Raw genomic sequence first — 11224 nt, 5'->3', positions numbered from 1 at the left:
CAAATTTTAACTGAAATGAATGCTCATCGCGCCAATGGCGTTAATATACGAATTGCAACCGAGAAGCTAAAAATTTGCTGAAAATTCATGGGCGTCAAACCGTACCATCTTCACTTCCAGGGTGGGACTAAAGATTGCACCCCCATCTCTTGCCATTCCTGCTTTTTTTCAGATTTATTTGAAATTTGCTGAATATTCACATTGTCCAAGCCCATTAATTCTAACAAGTAGAGTTAGAGGACTCAACCATGGAGGACTCGGACTTGGGCGCGGAGGAGTCGAACCCGGCCATCGGTGATGCCATGTGGCAAAACAGAGCCCTCGAGGAAGTTGGACTCGATTGTGCCGTGGTATGTGCCATGGGCGCGGATGCGCGGGAAGAGAGCACCAGGCGAGAGCTGCGCGGCCGCCGCGCCCACCGCGGGAACAGAGCACCAACCCAGCCAGCAATGCGTAGCCCAGACGGACGGGCTAGCTCACGTCATCTCATCTCCCGGCCGCTCGCCGCGACGCGGCCATTTCGACTGGCCGCCAGAATCCGGCCCCGATTCGTTAGTGGCTTCGTTGCACCGCCACACCGCCCAAGAGCAGCCGGAGTCGGAGTGGGCAGATCCTAGGGTATATAAGCACACCCAACCCTTTCCTTACGAACACACCGCGACATCGCGTCTCTCTCTCTCCTGCGTAGCATCAAGTTGTGCTCCCGGAACCCACCTGCGATCTGGTGGTGATCGAAGAAGATGGCGAAGCGCAAGTCGATGAGCTCCAAGATGGCGCCGAGGAAGAAGCCGGCGCCCAAGCTGGACATCACCTTCTGCTGCCCCTTCTGCAACCACCCCGACAGCGTGGCCTGCACCATCGACCTCAAGCTCTTGGTCGCCACCGCCGTCTGCTACATCTGCGAGGAGGCCTACCACACCACGGCGCACCACCTCACCGAGCCCGTCGACATCTACCACGACTGGATCGACGCCTGCGAGAAGGCCAACCAAGGCCTCGAACTCCAAGCCTGGGACTCCCACAAACGACAGCGGCGAGTCGGCAGCGAGGACGACGACGACAGCGATGCCTGATCGATTGAGTATTCGAGTTTGCTTTCATGGATTGGTCGATGCACCCTCAATCTCATCTTGCGTAGTTTGAGATGTTTGATCGTGTCTCTCGAAATTGTATTGATTGGAGCCTGTAGTCCTGATTGATCATGTACCTCTGTTGCTGCGCACTGTGGAGCTCATGAGCTCTGATCATCAGTCAATCTTGTATACGACCATGCATGTACTGAATCTGTGACTGGTTTCGTTGTTGCAGTGGTACCTTTTTTTCATGGGCGCTGATAGGCGCCGGCGCACCGGCCGAATAGCTGAGCCGGTCAACGCGCGAGCGTCCGATTCAGCATATTTCACCCGTTCGATCTGGGTCTCGCAATAAAAAAAAAGTGCATCCCGCTCCGCTATCGATCTCGGTTCCTCCTTCCTCGCGCTCCGCTTTCGATCTCGGTTCCTCCATTCTCGTGGGAACAAAGCGCTGCCGCCATGGCCTGCAGCAGGCGCTCCGGTCTTGCCGGTCCCCGCCCTTGCCGCCAGTTTCCGCCCCTCGCCGCCGCAAAAACTGGAGATGGGGGTAGCAGATTGGTAAGCTGGTTCCAGCATAACACACAATACGGTAGCAAAAAAATGACTGGTTCCAGCAAAAAATGAAGACCATGGTAGCAAAAAGAGATTACGGTTGTAGCAAAATCATCATCACCAAAAATGCAGTAGAAAAGCAGAGTAGCGCTCGCCATGGTCACCATGGTTGCAACTCTGACACCTGTCGGTTCCAGTCCAAGGTGACTACGGTTGCAACATCAATAGCATCATCGCCTCCGGCTCGCCGCGGGTCGGAGTGCCAAGCAACAAAAATCTTTAGTTGGTCGGTTGAAGCAAAAAATTACTAGGTTCCAGCAAAAACAAAAGCCGATTTCAGCAAAAACAAAGTTAGCAGGAAAAAGCTCCCAGTGACGATTGTAGCAAAAAAATAGCTAGTTCCAGCAAAAACACACAGTGGTTCCAACAAAAATAAAGTTGTCGCCGGCGGCAAGGGCCCGTTGGGATTTGCCGCCATGGTTCCAGCATCTGGAAACATTTCTAACCGCTGGGTGTAGCACCGCAGGAGCTGCTCGATGCAATCGCCGTTGAATCCCGTCGATGCAGCCCACTGTCGACGTGGTGCAGCCGCCATGGGAACTCCTCTCACTCTTTTTTGCGGCAAAAACAACAAGGATGGGAGAGGCGAGGGGATTCGGTGAGTGGCCATGGCTGGCTCCAAGTAGCAGCAGCCGGTGCTAAATCTCATGGAGGGGGATTTCTCTCGCTGGGAGAAAGAGAGAGAGAGAGATGTGGAGGGGATCGGGGTGAAGGGAGGAAGAGGATAAGGGAGGGAGGTGGAAAGAAGAAGATAAGACAGAGAAAAAAAGCTGGGCCTGCGGTGGAGTCACGGGGCGTACGATTGTGGTGGGATCGAACGCTGCGCATGGGACCGGCCCAATGTTCCGCCGGTGCCCCGGCCCCAAACGTTTTCCTTTTTTCATTTCAAACTCGAAAGAAAAAAAGAGCACCTTGTTGTCTCTAGAAAAAAAAATTCCGCACCGTTCAAGAACAAAGACGCCCTGCAAGTTCAGAACCACAAGGGTGAAGCAGATTGAATCGTTGCACGTTTGTTGACACCAGGCTAAACATTTTATAGACTAATGTCAGGACATCAATGTTCAAGCAGTTTCAGAATTTCAGGGGTGAACAGAAAAGGAAGAAACAGGGGTGAATAAATAAAAAAACTCTGGTTTTACGGAAATGGGCTTCCGCAAACAGGGGAGAAGCAGACAGGTTCCTCTTGTCAGGAGAATGAATCAATTTCAGCTAGCAGAATCACAAGAGTTGCTGGGGTTTTCCTAAACCTATGTCTCAATGCAAATTGTAGTTCTGAATCTCATGTCATTGTGTCCGAGGCGGCGACACTTCTGACGAGGTGGACTCTCGGGCGACCGTCAGGAGTACCACAGCTCGGGCCTTGGCTGAATTAAAACAGACAGTAAGGAAGTTATGCATTGACGTCCAGGTGCAGCAGCTCGGTCTTCGCTGAATTAAAACAGACAGTAAGGAAGTTCATATTCAACGCGATTATTGAAAGCCTAGACCCGAGATTGGGCCTCAGAGCAAAGGGGTGATTCGAATGTCGAAAGATGGCAATATAAGATTACACATCTACGACAGTTTTTTGAGGGGCTGGGCCAAGAACAATAGTGGTATATATAAGCAGCAGAAAGAAAGACTGCTTAATATCATAAATGACCTCGATATAAAAGCTGAAAGTAACTCGTTAGACGTTAACAAGCGAGTGGCTAAAAGAGAAGCTGAGGCCTGTTCGGCAAAGCTTCTTAGAGAAGAAGAGATCAAATGGACGCTTAGAGCTAAGGTGTGTCGGGTGGTTCAAGCGGATAATAATACGCAATTTTTCCACTTGATTGCCAGTGGGAAAGATAGGAAAAAGAGAAGCATACAACTTAAATAGGGCAAGGGTACAATTGTTGGTCATGAGAATCTTATAAGATATATATCTCCAACTTTTATAAAAAGTTGTTTGGGGCCCCAGTTGAGAATTATATCTCACTCGATGAGACCTTGACGATATTTCTCAACTAGGAGATGATGAGAACGAGGTTCTCAATGCCCCGTTTTCAGAGAAGGAAGTGCTTGAGGTTATTTCACAAATGAAGAATAACAAAGCACCTGGTCTGGATAGCTTCCCAGTAGAGCTTTATAAGAAATGTTGGCATATTATTAAAGGCGACTTGATGCCTATATTCCATGATCTGTTTAATTGTCATTTACAATTATTTAAATTGAACTTTGGAACAATCACCTTGTTACCAAAGAAGGAGAAAGCGATTCACATTGAGCAATTCAGACCGCTTTGTTTGCTGAATGTGAGCTTCAAGATTTTTACTAAAGTGGGTACGAGTCGCTTGACACAGATTGCACATTCTGTTGTTTAGCCAACCCAGACTGCTTTCATGCGGGGACACCACATTCTCGAGAGTGGTCGTCCTACATGAAACCTTGCACGACATCCATTCAAAGAAACTCGATGGAGTGGTCTTCCAAATGGACACTGAAAAGGCTTATGATAAAGTGAAATGGCCATTCTTACAGCAGGCTTTGCATATGAAAGGGTTCGATCTAGCTTGGAGGAAGCAGGTCGAATCATTTGTACAGGAAGGCATTGGAATCAAGGTTAATGACGATATCGGTCATTTTTCTTCCAAACACAAAAAGATCTAAGACAGGGAGATCCGATGTCTCCAATCTTATTTAATGTTGTCGTTGATATGTTGGCCGTTCTAATCAACAGAGCGAGAGAGAACGGCGATCTAGCTAAGGCAAGGAACATGAAACTAGTTCTATGCCTTTTTGAACAACTGTTCGGACTGAAGATTAACTTTAATAAGAGTGAATTGTTCTGTTTGGACGCGCCAAAGAAGAACATGATCATTATAAACAGTTGTTCGGCTGTGAACTAGGTTCTTTACCTTTTACTTACTTGGGGATCCCAATTCATCATCACAAATTCACCAATAAAGAGTGGAAGTGTATCGAAGATCGATTTGAAAATAAATTGAGTTGCTGGAAGGGCAAACTCTTATCTTATGGAGGGAGACAGGTTCTGATAAAATCGGTGCTCACGAGTATGCCGATGTTCCTCCTTTCCTTTTTTGAAGTAACAGTAGGAGTATGGGAAAGACTGGATTTTTATCGATCTCGCTTCTTTTGGCAAATCGATGAAAAAAACTAAATATAGGTTGGCCAAATGGGACATTATCTATAGACCAGAGGACCAAGGTGGCTTGGGTATTGAAAATATAGAGGTGGAGAATAAGTGCTTACTTAGTAGATGGCTTTATCGGTTGGCCTTAGAGAGAGACAGGGTTTGGATTCAGCTACTGAGTAATAAATGTTTACATTCTAAAACGCTGGCTCAAGTGATGGCACAACCGGCCGACTCTCCTTTTTGGAAGGGGCTTATGAGGACAATGGTTGTCTTCTTTAACAGGAGCAAATTCATTGTAGGTAATGGACAAGGTACTAGGTTTTGGGAGGACACCTGGTTGGGTGAGATTCCATTAGCCTTGTTGTATCCCTCCCTATATAACATTGTACAACAGAAAGAGGTTTTTATTGGTATAGTATTGGGATCTGTTCCTCTAAACATTCAGTTCCGGCGGCCTTTACTGGGTGATCGATGGGACAGATGTTGCATCCCGTGCGTAGGTTAATGGAGGTTAACCTTTCTGATGCCACAAACTCCTTACGTTGGAAGTTGTCCGCGTCAGGAGTATTCTCGGTTAAATCTATGTATATGGATTTGATTAACACCGGGCCTGTCACAGGGACGATGCACATTTGGAGAGTTAAAGTGCCTTTGAATATAAAGGTGTTTATGTAGTTTGTGCATAAGAGAGTAATTTTGACAAAAGATAACTTGGTCAAGCGTAGTTGGGAAGGAAGCAAAAGATGTTGTTTTTGTGATCAGGATGAAACAATAGAACATTTTTTTCTCCAATGCCCACTTGCCAAGTTACTGTGGAGAACTATTCATGTTGCTTTAAATGTTGTTCCACCAGTCTCAATCTCGCATTTATTTGGGACCTGGTTAACTGGGATAGAGCCTAAGACCGCGGCACATATTCGAGTTGGAGTATGTGCATTACTTTGGGCTATATGAAATTGTCGGAATGATGTTGTCTTTAACAGGCAAACCATCACTAATTTTTTGCCGGTTATCTTCAGGGCATCTACTTGGATATTGGGTGCAATCGATGAGAGATGGTTGTACGGATACTTACAACTGGTTTGGATGACGGTCAAATAAATAGGATAGGTGTTTACTCATCTTTCCCTATTCTTCGCCAGTTGTGGCAAATTTATTTTTGGAGTTGTTGTACTACTGTTTAAGAATTTGTTTTGGATTTGATTTATTTAATAAGATGGTTGTGTGCATCAAGAAATGCAAAGGCCGGGGTACTCCTCCTTTACCGAAAAAAGGGTAGTGCAACGGTTTGAGAAGGTCAATTCCTAAAATACCGCTGTTTTGCAGAATTAACGAAAAGACAGCTTATGTACAAAACCTGAGAAACAGCAATATAATGTGCAGAAAATAGCTTTCATGAAATACTGTAGGAGTAGGATACAACTTATACAGCCTGAATTTGGTTCACAGGTTAATAAAAAACATTTATAATATGCTAAATCAAACAGAAATTGGTATCTTCTCTTTAAGGGTGAAAACACATACTCCCTCTGTTCCAAATTACTCGTCGCGGAAATGGATGTATCTAGAACTAAAATATATCTAAATATACCCATACCTGCGACAAGTAATTCAGAACGGAGGGAGTAGGTAATAACCAATAAAAATGGGTTAGACAGGGATCGCCTGTCCTTGGTTTAAGCGGTATCTTATACAACCACCAGGCGCACAGGAAAATGCAGCACGTTGAGAGTTCTGTCAAAAAACAAATTCATTCTCTGCTATAGGACTCAATTCCTCAACTCACTGCAAAAAAAATCACCACTTCTTTGTTGACACCAGCTAAACCCAGCCGGCACAACAGAATAAGAAGCGCAAACATTACAGACTAATGTCACCACATCATTGCTCAAGCAGTTTCTGAATTTTAGAACAGCGAGACCAACCCAAAATGGATTTCCTACTGTCAGGATAATGGACCAAGTTTAGTACGTAGCAGAAATACAACAACTGCTGGGTTTTCCTCAACCACTATCTTAGTGCAAAAAATTTAGGATTCACGTGCGGCAGACACTCTGAAGGAGTGAACTGTGAAGCGGCAGTCAGGAGTCTGCTCTGTTCTTTCTCTACACTGCATCGACATCCGCATACCGCACCTCCGCGTGGGCTGAATTAGCAGAAACATCGAAGCAGTTAGACATACATCATTTCACAGGTTAATGAAATAATCAAGAACAAAACTGATTGTGGTTTTAATCCAATAGCTGAATGCAAATCGTGGTTCTGAATTCTCATGTCATTGTGTCGGAGGCGGCGACACTTCTGAAGAGGAGGCCTGTCAGGCGACGGTCAGGAGTCCTCTTATCATTCTCTACGCTGCATTGACATCCGGGTACCGTAACTCGGCGTGGGCTGAATTAGACCAGACAGTGAAAGAGTAAGAAATCATGTCACAGGCAATCGCTGAAGAAGATCTATATATAACTTAAATATCATTGTATTGCATAATTGACAAAGAAGACAGCTTATGTACAAAACCTGGAAAACAACCTGAATTTGGTACCATCAATATAACCTGAATTTGGTTTGAATGTTGTTCAAAAAATATACAATATGCTAAATCAACCAGAAATCTGTATCTTCTCTTTAAGGCTGAGAACACATAACTTGACTGAGTTGGGTTTCTGACTTCCAAATGGGGAAATTTAGTTATCTGTGCCACTCATATGAAACCAAAAATTTCTGTATCAAGGTTTAGTCTGAATATGTGACTTAAGTAATTATTTTCTCCCCAACAACCAGTTTAGCTTCAGATCACCTTCTAGCTTCTGTGCAACAGGCATAATGGAAATACCAACTATTTCTATTCAACTCCTTCTACTTATATCTAATACAGACAACAGTCCAGACAACTCCAAACTCCTAACTGAAGATTATCAGCAGTTGCAGAATACAATAGTTTCAGTAAACTCCTAAACTGAAGATTAGCAGCAGTTACAGAATACAACAGTTTCAGTAAACTCCTAACTGAAGATTAGCACTGTCTTCCACCACAAGCTGATCCCAAAAGATCATGTCAATGCAGCAAACAATATCGACCAGTACATATCTTGTAAAATTCATTTTCTGCTGAATGACTGAAACTTGAAACGGCAGTGCTGACATCTAAGAGGAACCAGTGACATTCAAATGCACTTGGCGATTCAAAAGCTGAAGTAGCAGCAATAACAAGAACACAACCAATGCCATTGCTTAACTGTTCACAGAGGTTCTCAAGTTGACATCTTAGAGAAATGTATAATTTCTCTAAGAGGAACCAGTGACATTCAAATGCACTTGGCGATTCAAAAGCTGAAGTAGCAGCAATAACAAGAACACAACCAATGCCATTGCATAACTGTTCACAGAGGTTCTCAAGTTGACATCTTAGAGAAATGTATAATTTCTTCACACATTCAAATGCTGAAGTAGCAGCCACAGTAAGAACGCAATCATTACAGACCAACGCCAATGTATAATTTCTTCACACAGATTCTGAAATTTAGAACCACAAGGGAAAGGTTCCTCCAGTCTGGAGAATGAATCAAGTTTATCTATGCTAACAGACACAAGAGGCGCTTCCTAAACCGATATCTCAATGAAAAATGCAGTTCTGAATTATCATGTCACACAGTCCGAGGCGGCGACACTTCTGAAGAGGTGGGCCGTCGACGGTCAGGAGTCCCGCTCTGATCTTTCTCTACTCTGCATTGACATTCGGGTACCGCAGGTCTGCGTGGGCTGAATTTAGAACAGAAAGTGAGGAAGTTAGGCATCATGTCACAGGTAGTGCAACAGTTTGAGAAGATCGATAATTTAAATATCACTGTTTTGCATAACTAATGAATAACTGTAGGATTGTGCACAAAAAGCCTGAAAAACAATAATATAATGTGCAAAAAACCTGAAAGAAATATTTCATGAAATACTGTAGGATTAACCTGAATTTGGTTCACATGTTGTTCAAACAGAATTTACAGTACAAATAACTTGACTGAGTTGGGTATCTGAGTTCCAAAGTTTCTACAAGCGACAAATAGTGCCGAATGGGAAAACTGGATTATTTGTATCAAGGACAGTACTATGAAACCAATAATATCTGTGTCAGGGTTTAATGTGAATATGTTATGATTTATCCCCAAACAAACTGGCTTTAGATTACCATCTAGTAGCATTTTTACAGAAGGCATAATGCAAATACTAACTATTTCCATTCAATTCCCTACTTATATCTAATACTACAACAGTCCACATTCCTAACTGAAGATTATAAGCAGTTGCAGAATACAACAGTTTCAGTAAACTGTTCTTCAGACAGTTTCATTACAATGTCTTCCAGCACAAGCTGATCAGTACTCCATTAAAATAGGAACTAGGAAGTTAGGAATGGCGCGTCTCACCTGGCGTCCCGGCCATGACGACGATGATGTCGAGGGTCTCGTCGCTGTGTGGCAGATCGACGAGCAGTGGGGTAGGCCGCCCCTGCGTACCCGCTCGGACGCACATGACGAGGTTGGAGGCGTCCATGGCGGCATCCAGCCGGCGGGCCAGCTTCTTCCTCAGGTGGAACACGGACCTGCCCCTGAATAGGAATGAGTTCCAGGCGAAGTTGGCGTTGGGCTCGCCGGCGCCGGCCTGCTCGTACTGGATCACCCGCCACGGCAACAGGAAGGCGAGGCTTCTGGGGAAGCGGAGCTGCAGTTGAGCACAAAGAACCATCAAATACGTACGAAGCAGGGTACTCAATTCTTTTATCGGAACACAAATCCCCAATTGTAACGACAAACAAGAACCCAATTCGGGAAGAATCAAGAAGCGCAAATTTGGCGAATGAAATTAACACAATCTGCAATCTCCGCGGTTGAATTCTGACGCAAACTAACGACACCAGAGAACCAAATTCGCCCAATCGATAGTTCCGCTGAAAGCAGTTCGAGAAGTATGAAGAAGCGGGCATGGCGGACTCACCCCAGTCGGAGCTGCAAGGTGAGGCGTGTCCTCCCTAGCGGGGATTTGCTCCACGACCCAATGCATCATCGGGCCGACGCTGTTGAAGGCGTCGACGCTGAGGTACCTCCCGTTGGCGCGGAGGCGGCCGGCGACCGCCTGGCGGAGCAGGATATCGTCCCCCGAGCCGATCCTGACGACCTGCCACCTGATGGCCATCTCCTCCCAGGGCTCGTAGTCGCACTGCTCGACGCGGCGCCCGCTGTGGCCTCGCCGCGCCGGCACGTCCGTGGCGCCGAGGTAGCGGCCGTAGGCGGCGCTGTGGAGGAGCACGTACTGGTTGTTGCCATCTCCCTGGTAGACGTGCACCGCCCAGGCCGCGTTCATCGACGCGCGGTTCCGGCGGAGGGAGACGCCAAGCCCGTCGTCGTCGGCGTGCAGGTACGTGCCGCGCTCGCGGCTCCGCAGGCGCACGTGGTGGCCGTCCTGGAACTGCTCCATCGCTCGCCGGTGACGCAGGAGAGCAGAGGCGCGCGGTGGGGAAGGAGAGGTGGGTTCTTGGTTTCTTGGTGCTCCAAGGCGGGGTATTTCAAGGTGCTGGTTGGGACGGTTACGTTCGGGCGCCAAGGCGGGGTATTTCAAGGTGCCTGCCGCGTCGCCATGCTCGTCTAGTGGGCTTGCGGGCCCAGCCCACACACTCCTACCAGTAGTATCCACCCTAAGACAAAACACAATACGTCAAAAAAAAAATGTAGAAGCCCACTCACATGATGTGTTTCCTTTAGCCACACCGCGGCGCAAAATCCCTATTGTACGCTCAACGCAACGAGTTAGAGCAACTCTAGCAGATCCGCAAAAAATCCCGACCCACAAAATAACCGTCAAAATGCGGGTTGGCGCGGAAAATTCCACCCGAACAGACCCCACAAACGCGGCCGGCCGGCAAAAATTTTTGAGGGGCGCGGCAAAATCTCGGCCCCAACCCGCGAATACGCCGGTTTCCCCCTCGCCCCTACGGTGCCCTGCATATAAGCGGAAGCGGTTGGTGGGGAGGACATTTCAGCCCACGCTTTTTCCCACCAACCACCTCCCCTCTCCCCCTCGCCCCGCCGCCACCCAAGATTTCGGCGAAAGCAGCCAGCGGGAGCACGCCGAAAGGCCGACACACGCACGAGGTTGCCCTCCCCCCTCTTCCTGCATTGGCGGGCCAAAAAGTTACGGATCTGCGGCCCTTCATCGCAGGCCGCCGGATTTGGCTTTTCCAGCTGCCGGTGGTTGCGCCAAGCGATGGAATGGTCGGGGAGCATCTCTCGCAGCTCCGACAAGGTCGCATCGCCACATGCAGGTACGGGTTCGCCCTCCCGCCGCCGTCGACGGTTTGCGGGCATGGATTCGTCCGCCCGTCCACCGGGCTCGGCGCTCACGCAGCGGCTCTGTGGCTCGCCGATGCCGCTCA

The 11224-nt window shown here is 47.2% G+C and overlaps 1 protein-coding gene and 1 long non-coding RNA gene across 4 annotated transcripts; both read right to left on the bottom strand.

The window, feature by feature from the left end:
* Positions 1 to 1276: 1276 nt before the first annotated feature.
* LOC123154700 (uncharacterized) lies at positions 1277 to 2746 on the bottom strand. 3 transcript variants are annotated; one of them, XR_006476997.1, is made up of 2 exons: positions 1724 to 2746; positions 1277 to 1608 (listed from the first exon to the last, which is right to left on the bottom strand). It is a non-coding gene; the product is annotated as an uncharacterized lncRNA (long non-coding RNA). The 3 variants fall into 3 exon arrangements; XR_006476996.1 differs by having other exon boundaries at positions 1747 to 2746; XR_006476995.1 differs by having other exon boundaries at positions 2132 to 2746.
* A 5530-nt stretch (positions 2747 to 8276) lies between these two features.
* LOC123152329 (uncharacterized) lies at positions 8277 to 10492 on the bottom strand. The gene is made up of 3 exons (XM_044571905.1): positions 9790 to 10492; positions 9222 to 9516; positions 8277 to 8562 (listed from the first exon to the last, which is right to left on the bottom strand). The coding sequence occupies exons 1-3, from the start codon at positions 10267 to 10269 to the stop codon at positions 8522 to 8524; spliced, it is 816 nt and encodes a 271-aa protein (XP_044427840.1). The 5' UTR covers positions 10270 to 10492; the 3' UTR covers positions 8277 to 8521.
* Between the last annotated feature and the right edge of the window lie 732 nt (positions 10493 to 11224).

This window comes from Triticum aestivum, chromosome 7A (genome assembly GCF_018294505.1).
Source record: "Triticum aestivum cultivar Chinese Spring chromosome 7A, IWGSC CS RefSeq v2.1, whole genome shotgun sequence".
In the NCBI taxonomy this organism is placed as follows: domain Eukaryota; kingdom Viridiplantae; phylum Streptophyta; class Magnoliopsida; order Poales; family Poaceae; genus Triticum; species Triticum aestivum.
Note: the sequence above shows the minus strand (reverse complement) of the source record. Positions and strands in the feature narration are given on the sequence as shown.